The sequence below is a fragment of the Pygocentrus nattereri genome, chromosome 18 (genome assembly GCF_015220715.1).
Source record: "Pygocentrus nattereri isolate fPygNat1 chromosome 18, fPygNat1.pri, whole genome shotgun sequence".
NCBI lineage: Eukaryota > Metazoa > Chordata > Actinopteri > Characiformes > Serrasalmidae > Pygocentrus > Pygocentrus nattereri.
The window spans coordinates 9,633,507-9,652,326 of NC_051228.1; the positions used below are offsets into that span (position 1 = coordinate 9,633,507).

The 18,820-nt window shown below is 39.1% G+C and overlaps 1 protein-coding gene across 1 annotated transcript; it reads right to left on the reverse strand.

The window, feature by feature from the left end:
* Positions 1-228: 228 nt before the first annotated feature.
* Positions 229-16,297, reverse strand: npffr1l3 (neuropeptide FF receptor 1 like 3). The gene is made up of 4 exons (XM_017710728.2): positions 16,286-16,297; positions 12,630-13,010; positions 10,089-10,188; positions 229-1,541 (listed from the first exon to the last, which is right to left on the reverse strand). Exons 2-4 carry the CDS (start codon positions 12,997-12,999, stop codon positions 599-601), a joined length of 1,413 nt encoding a protein of 470 aa, XP_017566217.1. The 5' UTR covers positions 13,000-13,010; positions 16,286-16,297; the 3' UTR covers positions 229-598.
* Between the last annotated feature and the right edge of the window lie 2,523 nt (positions 16,298-18,820).

Genomic DNA, 18,820 nt, shown 5'->3' on the forward strand with positions numbered 1-18,820 from the left:
ATGGATGAATACACAACAAAGCACACATGATCTGAATACTGTTAAGCTGAGGATGCCGAGGGATACAATGCTACAGTTCAGAATATTACAATACGTAACTAATAGCATGCTAAATACTAGTTTTAAGCAAGAATACCCATTTAATCTTGGTTTGGGAAATCAACCCCCTATGTGTTTAAAAAAGCACCATGCAAGTTCAATCCCTAGTGATGCTACAGTCATCCATGGCTGGGAGTCTAAGAGAGCACAAATGGCCTTGCTCTCTCTGGGTGGGTAGGATGCCCCCCCTCTTCTGCCCCCATCACCCAACGCGATGCTAGTCAGCGCAGGCGTCTGTTAGCTGACGTAACAGATCTGCCGGTTGGCACTTTCCTCCGAGTGCATTCGGCTGTCCAATGACGTTGCGTGAGTGGCAGTTCAAAAAGATGCGGTTGCTGGCTTCACAGGTCTCAGAGGAAGCCTGTGCTGGTCTTCACCCTCCTAACATTGATAGTATTGTTTGATAGAGGGGGTCCTAAGTAATGGGTGAAATTGGAGACGACTAAACTAAAAAAAGAAAATCGGGGGGAAAAAATGCACCTTGACGTATGATGCCAATTCAAAGTTCCCACGCTTGATAAACAGTAGCTCCTGTTGGAGAAACCCTCTCGATGTTTTCCAGAAGCTCCCTTTTGATTAACATTCCACCATTTCCCCCTTCAGCGCCTGAGCTTCTCATCTCCATAGACACCCTCCTGTGCTCCATCTCAAGGCGAACGCAACCTGTTAAGTCACTGTCTGTGTAGACTCTGTTCCTCAAACCCATGCTTAGGGGGATTGAGTTAAGGGCTCTATCCAGGTGTGCACAAGCCTTAGTGCCTCTTTTAGACTTTCTGAAACGAAACCTCCTTTTGCTGCAGCAGGACGTCTGCTGACAGGCGGCCTGAAATCCTCTCTTGAAGTTCTCGTTGAAGTACCCGTAGATAATGGGATTGACGCTTGAGTTGGCGAAGGCCAGCCAGTGGGAGAAGGGGAAAATGTAGCCCGTCAGGAGCTCCAGCTGCTCTCCTTCAAGTTGTGCATAATCAGTCAACAGCATAAGAGTCCACAGGGGCAGCCAAGATAGCATGAAAAGCAGGGCCACGACAATCAACATCTTGATCACTTTAATCTTCCTCTGCGATACAGGGGATTTTCCTTGAGGGACACCATTAGATTGGTCGATGTTGACCAGCACAGTGGTGGAGTAAAGTTTGGCTCCAATGCGGCCGTACATAAGGATGATGAGAATGAGGGGAACCAGGTATATGTGGGCAAAAAGGACCATTGTGTACACCTTCCGCATTTGTGGCTCCGGCCAGCTCTCGTAGCAAGAGTAAAGCAAGTAGGTCAGGTTGTAGTTGTTGTTATAAACCGTGAAGTGGCCTCGCTCTTGCTCTACCGTCAACATGAGGGCTGAGGGGAACATGATGACCAGAGCCAGGAGCCATATCATTCCAATGGTTGCCTTAGCAACAAACAGTGTAAGTTTGGGCTTAAAAGGGTAAACAATGCAACGGAACCTTAGGTGGGAGGAATGAGGGAGGAAAAAAAGAGAAAACTGGATTTAGTGTTAAGTCATATGTTATCCTGTAACCCTTTACACAATATTGCTACATACCAAATCACTGGTTCTCAATCGTGGTCCTGAAGTACAACTGCTGTGCACATTAGCATTTTCTCTGCTCTAACACACCCACTTCTATTCAGGAATGGCTTGATAATTAAATGTTTGAGCAGGAAAAATGCCAAAACATGCAGGGCAGGAGTGCTACAAGACCACAGGTGAGAAATATTGTGCAAAAGCTAATATACAGTACGCAGTCAAACAGGACATAGTAATTTATATCATTTCCAGTAAAACAGTCATTAAGTATAAGTTTTTTCTGTGTGAGGAAAAAGTAGAAAAAATGTATTTAACCTTTTCAACTCCTTGAGACCAAAGGTTCCAAAACGCACTATCACTTTCATATTTCATAAGCTACATTCAAAAAGTGTGTCTTCTATTAGAGCTGTAACTGTTTTCTTTCCAGTGAAATAGATGGGTGATTTAATTTTAAACCCTTATAATAGAAGAAGCTGAACTCACAATTTTTTTTTCTTCTGAAAGTCGACCCATTTTTCCACAATTCTGGGCTATAAACTATAAACAGACGGCATCTCTTCAGTGATCTGCTCTGTAAAAATTATTTTTATAAAATAATACAAAGAGCGTCAGAGATTTTTGGATTTCAGCAGTAAATTGTAAGAATATAGCACATTTTCTGTTCATTTGAGGAGAGCTATTAAAAAATAAATAAATAAAAATGTACATACACACACACACACACACACACACACACATATATATATATATATATATATATATATATATATATATATACATACTAAAAATGTACCCTGGTCAAGAAAGTTCTGCAAAAAAAGGCTGTTATCTGTAACGCTGTGTTGCGTTGTGAGCAATGATGAGGTGTGCGCATGTGCGAAGAGAAGCAATATTTATTATGGGCAAATCCATTATCAGGTTCAAGATGGTCCAGGGTCACAGAGCCAACACGGAGAAAAGGGACAGACATAATGAGGAACACAGGATAAACACAACGGAGGCCAGAGGAAACAAACACCAAACAATATCCAACACTTCGAACAATTCAAACACTTCAAACAATACAAAGACCAGCAAGGGACTAGGGTAAACACAGGGCTCAAATACAACAGGGATAACAACGGTTAACATGACACAAGTGGAAAACAGGTGGTTACAATCAGGGGCGGAGTCAAGAAACAAGGGGGCAGGACAGGGAAGAATCAAAACAAAGAAAGCACATGGACAAGTGAACAAAAGCACATGGAAGACAGGGAGGGGACAATTGTTACATTATCAACTAAATATATTTTTATCAGCATTTAGCGAGCCTTTATTAAAGCTTCCATTCTTTTGCATTTTTCTGTTTTCTACGATCCAAGTAATCCCAAACGCATTCAGTGATGTTGAGGTCTGCACTCTGGGGTGGTCAGTCCATTGGAATACCAGCAGCTTCTTTGTTTGATATGCAAATGTTCATCTATTTCCTTTTCTCAGTAAGAGCTTCCTAACAGCTACACTAGCTGTAAGCCTCATAAGCGTTCTTACAGTGGGAGGCTAAAACACATGTGGATTTTTTCAGATCTGAAGCAACTGATTTTCTCCTCTCTCTCAAAGATGAAAGCTTTTTGATGAAAGTACTGTTTGACTGGTGGCTACAGTTTCCGTTGTCTGGCACAGTTGTTAGAAGTTCCATTTTGTTTGTATGTTTTTGGAAACTCTTGTTTTTTTCCCATATTTTCCATTGACTTTCCCTTTGATCTTTTGTCAAATTTCCTCAGAAATATATCCTGAACAAAGTACATCCTGAACAAATAGGACTGTTCCATTTCTGTACTTTGCAATTAAATATTTTAAAATTCCCTATTGTTGGGAAACTACCTCATCTCTAGTCACTGATTAAGTCTATAAAAACATCTGCTCCTTTTCAATGCCTTAAAAACAAGGTTTCAGGTATGACAAAAACCAATCTTCAATCAATTTTAATGTATGTAAAAATAATTTTTCATCCAAGCTTCTCTAAACAATAAAAATGAGCTCTGTTCCATTTAAATGGGCAGACAATGTGCCAAGATGTTCACTTTATATATAGAAAGGCACTGAAGCTCTTTGGCTTGCCAATCTACTTTAAAGTAATCCTATGCACACACTGGCGTATTGAGATCCATTCCCACATCTAAAATAGCTGTGTACGTGTGCTTGTGCTCCATTGTGTTTTCTGTTTAATGAGTAATGCTCATGATTCAGCCCATGAAGGGCTCAAAAGAATCTAACATTTTCCCTCCAGTTTTTAAAGTTTACAGTATGTTTTTTGTGAAATACATGCTTTTATAGTACAAGCGTGCATCCATGCCAAAAAAGCACAGAATGCAAGACTGCAGAATTGCTCTGAGAAATAATTCCACTAATGCAGCGACACAAAATGATCCAACAACTGTGCAATTATTTCCATCTGATGGTAAAACCTGATAAAGAATAGAACACTTTGTACATTGTGACCTTATTAGCACACCTGGGACTATTTTACTGCTTCACACATATTTGACTGGTGTGAGAAGTGATACATTTCATCATCACTGGCCATAATTCTCCTTCTCACTGTACATTAATATAGGAGGCAAAAGTAATGCCATAAACATTGTGGCTGCTCTTTTTGCTACATATTAGTGTGTACACTGTCCAGCCTCTGAAGAAAATGAGAAAAACTGAATTAAAAGGCTATGTCATTGGTGCAGTAAGCATTTATTTAGTCCTACATAAAATTTGAATAAATTCAAATAATATTAATACAACTAGTAGTGGTTTTATGTATGTAAGCATGTTTCTTTAAACATTTTCAAACCTCTTCTTATGGAAGAGCAGTAGTATTTGTGGTTGTGTCATCCAATACTTGGTTCAGCTCAATAATACTCTATTACATCAGGTCTGCTGCTGATGCAACTGAACAAATCCATATGATTGCTGGAGATGTCCAGAAGAAATCTAGAGCCAAAGTAGCTCAAAATATATTGACTTTGTTTTTCAAAAGAAGAAATTCCTGTTACTTATTACTGTATTTATGTTTATTTGCATCTACTCTAGCATTATGTGGTGTTTTTACCAACGCAAACACACTTATTGTGTTTAAGTACAGTACTTTAGCACAGTGCCTTATATGGCTGGGAGGTGTGATGGTAATATATCAGGTATCAGGTATATCACGAAAGCTTATTACATACTGAGGCTTATTGTTCAGCAACTACAGAGACATCAATGCAAACTGGTAGAGCAATTCTTATTATATAAGTGTGTTTTATACAACAGTCAGTTCTGACCACGCAAGCTGATTGGTTGAAAGGCGTTAACTGTGCTGATATTTAACCATAACATCACAGGTTTTTTACAAACACTGTATCACTCCACTGAGATGCCGCTGCTAAGCAATGACTTTGACAGCTTTAGGAGACGCTCAAGCCATTTGAAAGTTTTTCCTTCTTCAGACTCTGAAGATGAGACTACACTAAATTCCCAAACTGTCATCACCACTGAGCAGCTTTTTAGTTGGCAGCTGTAACAAAAGAAAACCTAAACAACTTGGAATCAGCCAGAAATGAACCGAATAGCATTCACCAAACGTGTAGTCTGATCTTCAGAGTCTGACCAAATCAGACTGAGCCATAAAACTGGCGAAACCCCCCCCCCCAAAAAAGCTGCTCAGCGGTAATGACAGTTTGGGAATTTAGTGTAAGGAGATGGAGAACATACTGCCAGCTAGCAGCAAGTGGGTGGAGCTTATTACTCTGACGTAGCAACGAGCTGCTTGTTAAGGAACTATAATTTGGAGGAAAGAGCTGCTAACATTAAAACGTATTAAACGTTCACGGCCCAGTTTATTTCACTTCTTACTTTATTTATTTAACTGTTGTTTAAAAGCAATAGAACTAACAGTGAGCTATTGCTTAAATAACACTTTGGGCCATCCGTGGGTTCTGGGTGTATAAAGGGTTAAAATGGTGACAAAATTCTACAATTTTGATGGCAGTTTTTCAAATTATATTGAGTCAAATTTCTATTCCATGACTTAGCTAAGCCTGTGCCGTGGCACATTTGACATGCTAACTAAGCTCTCTTCCAAATACCACACAACAGGATCAATTTTGTGTGCTTTACAGCCAGAATCGGACATGTTCTGTGGTGGGCAGAGTTGTTAGCTCATGCTCACTAATCTAATACTAGCTCCTCTCTCCTAGGTAGCTGCACTGTTTTACATGCAGTAATTCTTCGATGTGCTGACATTTATTGTTGATGGTTGAAAATCACAATGTTTACTTCTTTGGTAACCACATATGCAAATTACTCTTTTTTATGCGCTTTTATATCATTTAAGTTATTTATGTTACTTTCGACCTCCCCATCACCCTTGTCACCCCAGTAATATTGTATATCACAGTCATTTTGGGCGATGGTTTAAAGGTATACTATATATGAAAGGGGATGCTGCCCAACACTAGTATTGCTGTTTTGTGTAAAATATAAAATGTGGTTATAAGTTTACAAACTTATAAGTTTCTCTTCCATTTTTATGTGAGTGGTTAAGTTACATATCAGCTATTACAATATCAGCTATGTTAAGAAATATAATTATTACATTTATTTCCTTTCAGCATACTATATTCCTGAAATAATACATGAAATCAAAATATACTTTTAGTATTCTTTATATACTTATATTATATTGTGGCACGCATGTATTCTGTTTCGATAGTTAAGTAATTTTTCTACATTTATTTACTGGGTTTACTTCTGCTGGGGCTTCTCAAGCACGGAGCTTTTATTGTAGCCTAGACCAGTGTTTTTCCCTTTCGTTCTATACGCTGTTCCTTTGGAACAGTAACTCTGAGCTCTGACCAGAACCTCGACTTGTCTAAAGTGAACGCCCCATCAGGGGACAGAGCTCCTCTTCCTCAGTGTGCAGATGCTGCAGTGAGCAAATTCAACATTGTGCAGCAGAGGAGCTTGATAACGGGGAGACCATGGAGTCCCTGAGTACATGGGGGTGCGGTGGGGCAACTAGTGTGCTGGCAATGCAGGCAGAGGGGACACCATGCCAGTCAATGCTGCAAACCTAAGCTGCCACCATGGACAGCATAGATGTCACTGACATTGGCTCGTTGCTGTTGATTTTACGTCCTTGCTATGTCCAAGAGTGCTCCCTCACACTGAAAATGTCACACCTGCTGGCTTGGGAGGACCAGAACACAGAGTGACAGAGCCAGACAGACCATTGGTGGCACGAGCAGCACATTTACTAGCATCGTCCATGCATTGGACGACAGAGAAAGGGGAAGTTTTAGCCAAAGACAGAGTAGTAAAAACAGAGTCTCAGCTCTCGTACATCAGGAGAAATTAGTTGTTTCAAATGACCTCAGATGAAATGGCTTCAGAGAAGAAGGCAAAGGGCAAAGCTAAGCGGCTACAAACTTTCAGACAGTGAAGTTCGTGAGTTATTCGCACTTCTCCTCTTTACTTATTAGAATAATTATAGATTTGTGGACAAATTAAAAACAACAATATACTACAGCCACACCATTTACTAGTTTTACTACACTTTGAGATTTGAGATTATAATAGCTTACATGGTATCATTTTGTTTTGTCCTGCATCCACCTCCCCAAGGATGTGTGCTTAGCCCCCTCCTGTACTCCCTGTATACAGATGACTGTGTAGCCAAACACATGTCTAACATCATCTTCAAGTTTGCTGATGATACCACCATCCTAGGCCTCATCACTGATGGAGATAAAACAGCCTGCTGAGACGAGGTCAGCGCTCTGTCAGAGTGGTGCCATGACAACAATCTTTGTCTCAACATCAGCAAAACAAAGGAGATGATCATGGACTACAGGAAGTGGCAGAGGGGTGGTCACTCTGCCCTATTCATCAATGGAGCGGAAGTGGAGAGAGTCAGCAGCGTGAAGTTTCTCAGCGTACAACTCACTGATGACCTCACCTGGTCCCTCCACACCAACACTATTGTGAGATCTGCCCGTCAGCATCTCTTCTTCCTGCGTAGGCTCAGGAAGTTTGGTCTGCCTCCACAGATCCTCACCAACTTCTATAGATGCACCATAGAGAGCATCCTCACAGGCTGCATCACTGTCTGGTACAGCAGGTGCACTGCCTGTGACCGCAAGGCCTTTAGAGGAGAGGTGAGGATGGCAGAAGCCATGATAGGCAACAAACTACCAGCCTTACAGAACATCTACCAGTCCCGCTGCCTCCAGAAGATCAAAAAGATCCAGTCAGACAGAAGCCACCCAGCACACGGCCTGTTCACCATCCTGCCATCAGGCAGAAGATTTCACAGCATCCAGGCTAGAACAACCCGGTTAATGAACAGTTTCTACCCACAGGCTGTCAGGCTTCTGAACAAGCTGTGAAGCTGTGGGTCCATCCTCAACTACCATTTTCAGTCAGTCACTTTGTCAGCATTATTATTATATCATATCATCTCTGCTATGGACAATAACACTTTAACACTAAGCCACTTTATAGAACAATAGCACAGAGTCACTAAAGTCACTTTAAAATGTATATTGTCTCTATATTTTGTGTATATTGTCTCTGTACTTTATGGATAATTCAATTCAACTTTATTGTCATTATACAGTACAGGGTAGTACTTTTCCAGTGCAGTAATAAAAGATAAATAGCAAACAGTGCAAAGACAAAAGACAGTAAAAGACAAGACAAAATGTTCATAGTCAGTAAGTACAAGTATCGAACATAGACAAAATGTGCATAGGTTATAACAGGTGTATTGGACGTATAGACAGTATGTGCATAGTCAGATATTCAAGTGTATCAGATATATAGACAGAAATGTGCATAGTGAATTACAGTACAGTACAGTAAATGCAGAAGTACTAGTGGTGCAAAAAGAGATGTAAGCAGTGATCTGGATATAAAGTGTACAGTGCAGGTAGAGAGTAGCAGCATGATGTTCGGTTAACATCTTAAATAAACAGTTACAGTATAAATATATAAATATACTACAAATAAGGCTTATTCAGAGATGAGGTGCACAGCATACAGTCCTCTGAGCTTGTGGAGCTCAGTGTGTAGTGTGCTGGGTGATCAGGCTGATCAGTAACTGTAGTGTTGTTGTTAAGCTCAGGTCGATGCTGCCGGTGTGACCAGTTTGATTTATATTGATTTATATTGATTTATATTTCATTATAATTGTGTATATTGTCTCTATACTTTGTGTATATTTCACTATATTTTGTGTATATTGTCTCTAGATTTTGTGTATATTAAAGAAAACTTTACGGGAGAAGGCGGAACCATTCTTAACTTTTAATGTAAGTTACTGTGAAGAGATTTTATTCGAAGTCATTTTGGATCACTCATTTTTGTTGATCCACTCATCTTTAAATTTTTACGTAACGTAAACTACAACTGCCAAATGATGTTCAAATATAAACTGTTCAAATGATGTAGAAATATAAAAATGGACAATGGGGATATATCCTTTTTCACTGGACAACAACAATATTTTAACAATAACCGTTCAACCTAAAGGTCTTTGTTGATGAAACGTATTGTAGTTAAGGCAGTTTTTGTGGTTTGAAAAAGACAAAGCGTCCAAATACTATACATGAAATCAAAAAAGCATTGTGACGAATGAATATTTAAGAATTCAAATTATTCTGGCCAGTCCTATTAACTGGTAAAGAGTGAGGGAAAGTTTGCTATAAGCACTAGTGTTTATGAAACACTGATGCACGGGTTGTAATGGATTCTGTACATACAAGTCTCTTTGAAATTGTGGGCTGGGTTGTCTGTAAATCCATCATGTGCATTTGCAAGTGAATCATAACAACAGGGACTGAAATATATGTGTCATATAAATTTGAATACGTAACCAATTCACTCGCCTCCCTTTAGCAAAAAAAAAAAATCAGCATATCATTTGTCAAGATTTTGCTAATATAAACATGGATCACAGCTGGGGTCTGACTGCACCATTTGATGGACGTACAGACACAAAATAATGGCTTGTATGTCGTGTACTGGTGAAAAAAAAATTCTCTCAACATTCAGTACAGCAATGGAAATATTCAGTGTGAATATTCCAGTTCGGTCATTACTCATGCTCTTTGCATTTATCAATGAGACAATCTCTCATTTGTATCCATCTGGTTTCTACCCATTTCCTTTTTGCCAGTTTAATGTGATTATTTTCTCCTTTTACTTTTGGGGAGACTTTTTGGACTCCATTGAACTATCAAACTATTCATGCTTTTTTCATTAAAAGGATTTTTAGTACTTCCTTCCACCTGTGCAATTATGCCCCTGTGGTAAGTGGCGTACAGATCAAGCACTGACCTATTAGGAGCTATTAGTTCCAAGTGTTGAAAATTACAGGGCTAATCAAGGATCTACGTTGGTTTGCTCCTGACATTTGTCAAAAATCCACTGTAGGAATAAAAGGGGTACAAACCTGTCCACCGCAATGGCAACGAGCGTGAAGACTGAGGCACAGACAGACATTCCTTGCACCAGGCCGCTCAGTTTGCATATCATATTACTGAAGGGCCAACCTGTGTATTGACAGAAACATTAGGAGTTCATTAGAAACGGACAATAATTATACTCCACCAAATACCACTGCCTTTGCAGACTGCAGGTTTGTGTAACATCATTTCAGAGAAGTTACTTCAATGCCTGCGTATAAAAGAAGAATGATGAGCACCATTACTCTTCCACTACTCCTGACAGCACTGATATCCATTATTTTTTGAGAGACCAAATTGATATAATCTGTAATATAGAGCATTATTACAGAGAGGCTAAAATACTGCGACTGAAATGTCTGCCTCATGTAACAGATGTAGACGTCCAACATAAAACAGGATTTATCACTATGAATAACGACACTATGTAGATCATTGATTATTTTGGTAAATGTGTCTGGTGCTTAGATATTCATCACAAATATCACTGCCTCCCACCCTCACGCAGTGAAAAAATGATTATGTCAAGAGAAAGAATGTTTCTGCTGGGTAATATGACACTCTGACAATATATGTCTTGCGGAGTTAAAGTCAGGATTTTCATAAGATGTAATAATCTGCTTGGTTATTTTCTTCTCAGCTTCTAAAACTCACTTGCAGAAAACTACTATCCTTCAGAGGCCCATTCCAGCTCCTGTCTCACACAAGTAGCTCTAATATTCAGATTCTCCAGAAGATCTTGATGTGTTAGAGCAGGTTGCAATAGGTTTGGATAGAACCTCTTTAGGGCTGTAGATCTTCAGGAGGAGGGCTGAGCTCCCCTGATCTAAACAACCCCAACTGTGTAAAAAAAGCAGAAAAACCTAGCTAATTTTACTAGAAAACTTTTATTACCCCCCTGTGGTGGTCCGCATTATGTGGATGATCTTCTTTGAAAAGGTTATTTATTATATTTTATGTTTTATTATCTTTTGTTTATCTCACATAGAAAACAAGCTTAGACCCACAGTATCTTATATAGGCATGACTGTGAATGCAGAAGGACAACATGACTTGAACAGAAACAAAAACACAAAGAAGTCTGAGTAACTCATGTATTTATATTATTTAAGACTGTGGCTTTTTGCTGTGTATTGGAGTTTAAGAAATGTGACCAATTAATGGACATATTTCATAATACAAAACTTAAAAATGACAATAGTATCAGCCAGTATTTGAGTATGAAATTAAAATATTAATTTAAATATCAGTTTCAGCTTATATTATAATGTAATTTTTAGTAAATCTGTATCATGTCAGTCACAAAATTTCATATTGATTGGGCCCTAAAGTTTAGCATACACTTTTATACAGAATGACTTAACACAGAATATGGTTCTTCAATCATGAGTTCTATATAGAAACATTCATACTTTGAAATGTCTCTGCATATTGATAGAGAATGTGTTGTAGATGGTTTTTGAAAATGATTCTATGTAGCATCAAAAAGGGCTCTTCTATTATTATGACGTCAAGCTTGTAACAACAGAAGAAAACTTTTTGTGCTATATAGAACAATTTCTACACAGATGCTTTACAACACATTCTCCATCACTCCGAAGAACCATTTCACCATACAAAGAACCACATAAGCATGAAATGTTTCTATACAGAACTCTTGGTTCTAAACAGAACCACTGCCTTTACTAAAACCCTTGAAGAACTATCTTTTTAATGTTAGGAACTTAGTCCAAAGACTCCTATTGCTATAGCATTCCTCGAATAAGATATCAGCCACCAAGTTTGCAGCCCATACTAGTGCTGGGCAATATGACAATATTATCATTATCATGAAAGCTTACATTACAATATGTCACAATATGTTTTCTAAATGTACGATAGACATCATCAGTAATTAAACTGCAAGTTTGATTACAGTGAGAGCATAACTGGTCCTGTTAATTGCATTTTGAACAGTACAGTATGTGAAATGTTGAATACAAATCATTGCCTTCACAGCTTTGTGGCACTACTTTGTTACAGCTTCAGACACCTGACCTGGCTTTTTCAGAAAAAAATCAATATTGTGAATATTGTAAAAAAAATCATGACAAAAAACTTTTTGAAGTATCATACAGTTTTGCCATATCGTCCAGCTCTAATCCATACTCTCTTAAAAATAAAGGGTCTTCAATGGTTCTTGGATTAGATGTTAGATTCTAAGAAAACAAAACCTTGAATTGGCACTTAAACTTTACCAGATGTGGAGATTAAACTTTAAAAAGAATCTTCATACTCCACACATTTTTAAAGAACCGTCCACTGAAGCATTTCTGAAGACAGTGCTATGGATGTCTGGTGTCCAGCACAGTTTAGTAACTGGCCTACACAAAAAAATGCCTACTAAACCTGTCAGTTAACAGAAGAGTTTAATCAGATGTGTTTGAGCAGGGAACTCGCCAACTGGCATAAAGAACACTTTATTATTAAGACCCTTTATTCTTTTGTTTCCAGCCTTCAGGCCTGACTTTTCAGACAGTGGCACTTGCCTGTGATGAGGTTGTCCACTAAGGTTGTGGGTATGCAGAAGATACCCACAAGCAGATCACTGATGGAAAGGTTGAGGATGAAGACGTTAGTGACCGTCCACATGCGGCGGTTCCTCAGGACTATGAGACATACCACGCCATTTCCTATCATGCAGAGCAGGAAGATGAAGAGGTAGGCCAGGATGAACACTGCCGCCATGCCTAGCGAGTGCTGGTAATACGGAGAGTATAAGATCTCCTCCACTGGAGTCGAGTTGGTGCTGTTGGTGATGTTGATGTCATAGGCTGAGATCATGTATAGAGTCGACAGTTCCCAAGATTCTCCATCCGTACCAATTTTGTCTCTCTCAAATTGACCCTCCATGGGCATGTGTGGCAAACCTGAGGGCAAGTGGCCACAAAAAAAAGAGAGTGACAGAAAGAAATAGAGGACAGAAAGACAGAAAGAAACCGAGGGAGAAAGAGAGAGCTCTAAGGCACTCAGCCAAACTCCTACAGTGCTTTAAAGCAATAACTTCTCTCTGCCATGCAAAATTAGTTTAGTACATCCAAATACTAATGTAACTCATTATGCATAATCATGAAGGGAAAGTTTTCATTTTTCAAAATTTCTGTATAATTCAATGGCTGAGATGTAATTCAGAGTGTTTTAATGTAAAATGGTTAATTGTGGAGAAACATACTGACTCGTATTTTGTGACAGGATCCAGAGCAACTACAACACAAATATAGCCATTCTGTTACTATCCCAAAAAAACAGTGAACCTAGGAGTTTTGGTTATTGTAATAAAGTGGTAAATCTGAAAAAAAGATTTTTTTCAGTTTTACTCGGGTACTAATTTGCCTTATAATAGTCTGACATATTACTGCTGTCGGAACAAAACATTGTGTCTCCATTTTTGTCATTTTTCAGTTTTTGACCTAATTTTACAAAGCCTGTCACCCTTTTTTGCATTGTGTGGTGTGACGCGGAACGATGAGGCGGACGCATGTGCTGAGATAAGCGAGTTTAATTTTGGGCAAATCCAGGGTCGTGGTCGAAACAGTCCAGGGTCAGTGAGCCAATACGAAGAGAACGAGAGTCAGACATAACGAAATAAACACAGGATCCACAGGGGAGTGGGAGGAACCAATCGTGACATTTGGAAATTTCATGATGAAAGAACGAAAAGAAACGGCCCAAAATGACCTGGAAAAACGTCTGGTTCCATTGACTTACATGAAAAGTAAAGTGTGCTTTTTCCTTCTCCAGTAAAGTTATTTTGGAGAGTTTGGAGGTTTTGTTCCAACAGCAGCGATATATGTATATATAACCATTTCATAAGATAACTTTGTGTGAGGGAGCTTATAGAGGCATTAAACTCTTCAGACATCTGGTTCACCACACTATCACCACATCACTATCACCACAACAATTCAGTTTCTTCTTCAAATTCTCGAAAACAGCAGTCATGAAACCAAAAGATTTGGTTTACATTTTAATGATTTAATTATGCAGAAACGTTGAAGTTCCCCTTTAAATCTGGCTGACAGACTAATGGTATTGATACTATTATAAATATTTTGTAGATCATACTGTTCATAATGGTCCCTCAGAGCAGAGAATACCGGGTTGCATGCAATCAGAGGCATAATTACAATGCTATGCCACATTCCTTATAATTGGGGTAAAAGCTCTATCAAATTGATGAATCATGAAGTCAGGATGCAAACAAGGCAACAGTTAAGCAGCTGATGCAGCACTAGAATACAGATAAAAAGCTACCACCACTGTGAATTTCTATTCCACTTTTGCAAAAGCTTCAGTGTTAAGTGTACAATTACAACTTAGGACTATTCTGATATTGTTTTAGATGTTGTAACAGTGACAGTAGCAGAAATTTACTCTGTAAAGTACTAATTTTACTCTGTTCATATCTACACCAATCAGCCATAACATTAAAACCACCTCTTTGTTTCTACATTGTCTACTTATTGTCCATTTCATCAGCTCAACTTACCACTTAGGTGCACTTTATAGTTCCATGGTTACAGACTGTAGCCCATCTGTTTCTCTTCCCCCCTTTAACCCTGTCCTTCAATGGTCAGGACCCCCACAGGACCACGACAGAGCAGGTATGAGTCTGGATGGTGACTCATTCTTAGCACTGCAGTGACACTGACACTGATCCACAAGGTGGATCAGCAAGTTAAGAGTGTCTGATATAGTGGACAGTCAGTGGATACAGTGTGTACTCCAACTACTCCAACTACCCAAATAATACCTGCTCTCTGGTGGTCCTGTGAGGGTCCTGACCATCGAAGAACAGGGTAAAAGGGGGCTAAAAAAGTATCTAGTGAAACAGATGGACTACAATCTGTAATCACAGAACTAGTAAGAGCACCTATTTGGCAAGTGGAGCTAATAAAATGGACAGTGATTGTACAAACAAGAAGGCGGTTTTAATGTTATGGCCGATCGTTGTATGTGACCACTGTCCCCACATTTACATATGATTACAGTGTAATCAAATCTAAGAGCATCAAAATATGGCTAGATTAATTCAGGTTATTGTTCACCTCTGCATCAAGAGTTTGGTCTATGAATGTAAAGGAGGTTACACATGCCCACCATCATTAGGCTTCACAACAAATATAGACTGGAGGGTTACACACTGTAAATGTAAATCATACAAACCTTTGTAAATTTGTCCATACAAGTTCTCCCTGAAGTGCTCAACAGATGGAGTGAGTCACAATATAAACCCAGAGGACAGAAATATTCTAAATGAGATCTCCTGTACCTCTCCTAGACATGGTTAGGTCTGGTGTGTAATCAGAGTGAGACCATTTTCTGAGAAAATGGCTGCTGAGAAAAAAACCCTGATTTTCTCTCTTTGCTCAGAATTTTACACATACGGATGAACTCTTCTGTCTCTGACTCGTCTCAGCCCAGCCTTAGCTTAATAGTATTTCCATAGCAAAGGTGTAAGACCTCATTATTTTCTTACATAGCTCTGTATCCCTGAACTCTTTCCGCAGTCTATCGGTGTAGAACTCACACTTTTCTCATTCATCAGCAGAACTTATGATGATGAAATGCTGCTGTTAATCTCCTATTTTCTCCTAAAGTGGGTTTTAGGAGATATAATTCAGAAATCCTTCATTAATACAACACAGAGATCTGCTTTACTTCCTTGAGACAATCTTAGGAAAGACTTGTTTTCCTGTGGGAATTCTCACTGTCCACTTCAACATTAAAAATAATGTACTAAATCTATGTTATGGCTGGTTTGATACCCAAAAAAGTGGCCATACACTGCATAAATTTGAATTGTCAGTTGTCTTTATACCGCCAAAAAAAACCATACATTTTAATTAATGATATGTTATTGTGTTTGTTTCATTCAACTTTAATGCACAGCCTGTAGACGACTAATGCTGCCCATTACTACAGTGACAGAACTGAACACAACCTGTGTGAAAAAATGGCCTAAAATGCTCTAAAAATATAAACAACCAAAAAAAAACTCGTGTGAAAAAAGATAGGACGAGGCAAAAGCCAGCTTACATATTCTTCTTCGAATTGTCCCGTTCCACCTTAAATGGTGCTACAGGTACATTCGAGAAGCTGACTTTAGCCTCCTGTATGGAGAATGATGAACGCCGGTTCTTACCTTGGAGTGAAAAAAAAAAAACAGTAGCCCCTCAGAAAAGCTAAGAGGAGAAAAATGGGAGTAAATGAACAAATATTGCCGCTTAATATTCGTCTGTTTCCAGTGTTTTGCCCGTTTTAATATCCTTGGTTAGTTTACGGCTCTAAACTGAGTTTTTGTCCTTTTCTCTTCAGGTTGTTGGAGGCGAGTCCGTGTTTCTCCTCCACACTCCTCCACATCAGCTCAGCAGATGGAGCCAAACACAGTGACTAAAATCTCTGTGTCAGTCCAGACCAGCACAGCGCTCAACACGACCACCTGTGCGGACCACACTGTAGTTCATCACCTCACTGAGACGAGTACTAACCAACAAACTGACCGTCGAGTCGATTCGTTTATGTTGTTACTTTTTCCTCTGTTAGCATGTTGCTCGACGCCATGGCTAACAAAGGAAAAACTCTTATTTTCTGTTGTTCAGCGAAAGAAATATTAATACTAGTTCGACTGATTTAACCCTCTACTTCATGGATTATGAAAAAAAATTATATATATACATATACATATATATATATACATATATATATATATATATATATATATATGGGGGTGTAGCTATCTATATATCTAACTATCTACCTATATATGGGATGATGTGCAGAATGTAAATCATGTAAACCATATTTTTAAAGGAAAATACTGCAAAGACAACACATCAAATGCTGAAACTGAGAAATTTGATTGTTTTTTTCATGCAAACAATGCATTCCAAATAAGTTGAGACGGGGGCATGTTTACCACTGTTTCATCACCTCTTCTCAATGGAAACAGACTTTTTTCCAAGTAATATTAGGTTATTTCTGTTGGACCATTTATCATAAAATGTATACACAATGTAAAGCACAACAGAAAAAATGACAAAACAAGATTATGTTTTGACAGCAGCAATATATAGTGGTATATACATACCATGACAGCTCTGCTAAAGCAAAAAAAAATGGTATAGGAATTACACTGATATATGAAGTACTGCAGTTACAGTTAGTGTTACAGTGTTATAACAGTAAGTACCCAGTACAGTGCTGCTGTAAAGTACATGAAAATGATGCATGAGGACAAAATGATTTAAAGTGCACACTTGTATAGCCTGATGGCTGCAGGAAGAAATGACCTGCAGAAGTACTCCCTCCCCTGCAGCGAGGCTGGAGCTATCTGCTGCTGATCATGCTTCTCTTCCCTGTAGTGTTTTTTGGAGTGGATGGAAGGGGTCCTACATGATCAGCATCCTCCGCAGCATCTTCCTGAGGTGCAGCATCCTCCTCTCCTCCACAGAGCCCCATTTAGCCCCCGGGACTTAGTTGGCCTTTCTAATGATCTTGTTCAGTCTGTTAGTGTCCTTCCCTGTAATACTGCTGCCCCAGCACACAACAGCATAAAAATGGAACTTGACTTCACAAACTCATAGAAGGTTCTCAGCAGCTGGCCTCACATATATGTGGAGAGTGATACTTTGCATTTTGTTGCCATATGACGACAGCATGCAGCAATGGCGCTGCAATCCACAATTCACAGAATGGAAACTATTACACTGATACAGGACATATTCATCATTCACACATAGTAAAATTGGAATGTAAAAAGTGCATTCATTTACTCCCAGTGATTTCAGATTGCAGGTGCACTATTACATGCTGTTGCCCCAGGGCGACAATAATATTTTATCATTTTGTTTAAAATCCATCAAATCTAAACCAATTTCCTTTATGTAAAAGACATTGTAACCTCACACAGATTTTTATTTGTTTTTTTTGTTTGTTTATAATTTGTTGGATATTGAATTATGTACACACTTGGAGGGGGCTTCAGAACCCTGGCCTTACCATTCATCAGAGATTTTGGGTGGTTATTTGAGTTACTGTTGCCTTCCTATCATCGCGAACCAGTCTGCCCATTCTCCTCTGACCTCTCACATCAACAAGGCATTTTTCTCCACACAACTGACCGCTCACTGGATATTTTCCCTTTTTCGGACCGTTCTCTGTAAACCCTAGAGATGGTTGTGTGTGAAAATCCCAGTAGATCAGCAGTTTCTGAAATACTCAGACCAGCCCGTCTGGCACCAACAACCACGCCACGTTCAAAGACCCTTAAATCCCCTTCCCCGTTCTGATGCTCGGTCTGCACTTCAGCAAGTTGTCTTGACCACCTCTACATGCCTAAATGCATTGAGTTGCGGCCAAGTGATTGGCTGATTAGCTATTTGTGTAAAGTGGCCAGTGAGTGTATAGTAACTATATATAAATGGACAGAGTAGGTGTGAGCCGAGTAGGATAGAATAGTTAACCGAGAAATAAAATGTACATAGTTTTCCCCTCATCACCTACATTAGCCTCGTAGCACCTACATTAGCCCCATAGCACCAGTGCAAAACTAAAAAAGGCAACTCTGGACACCAAACATGTCTTTGCTATGTTTGAAGAAAGGGAAAATCTGCGTAACATAGAATTTTTTTTCCGTGAAACATTCTTTTAACTCAGTGCTGGATGTCAATGGCCTCAA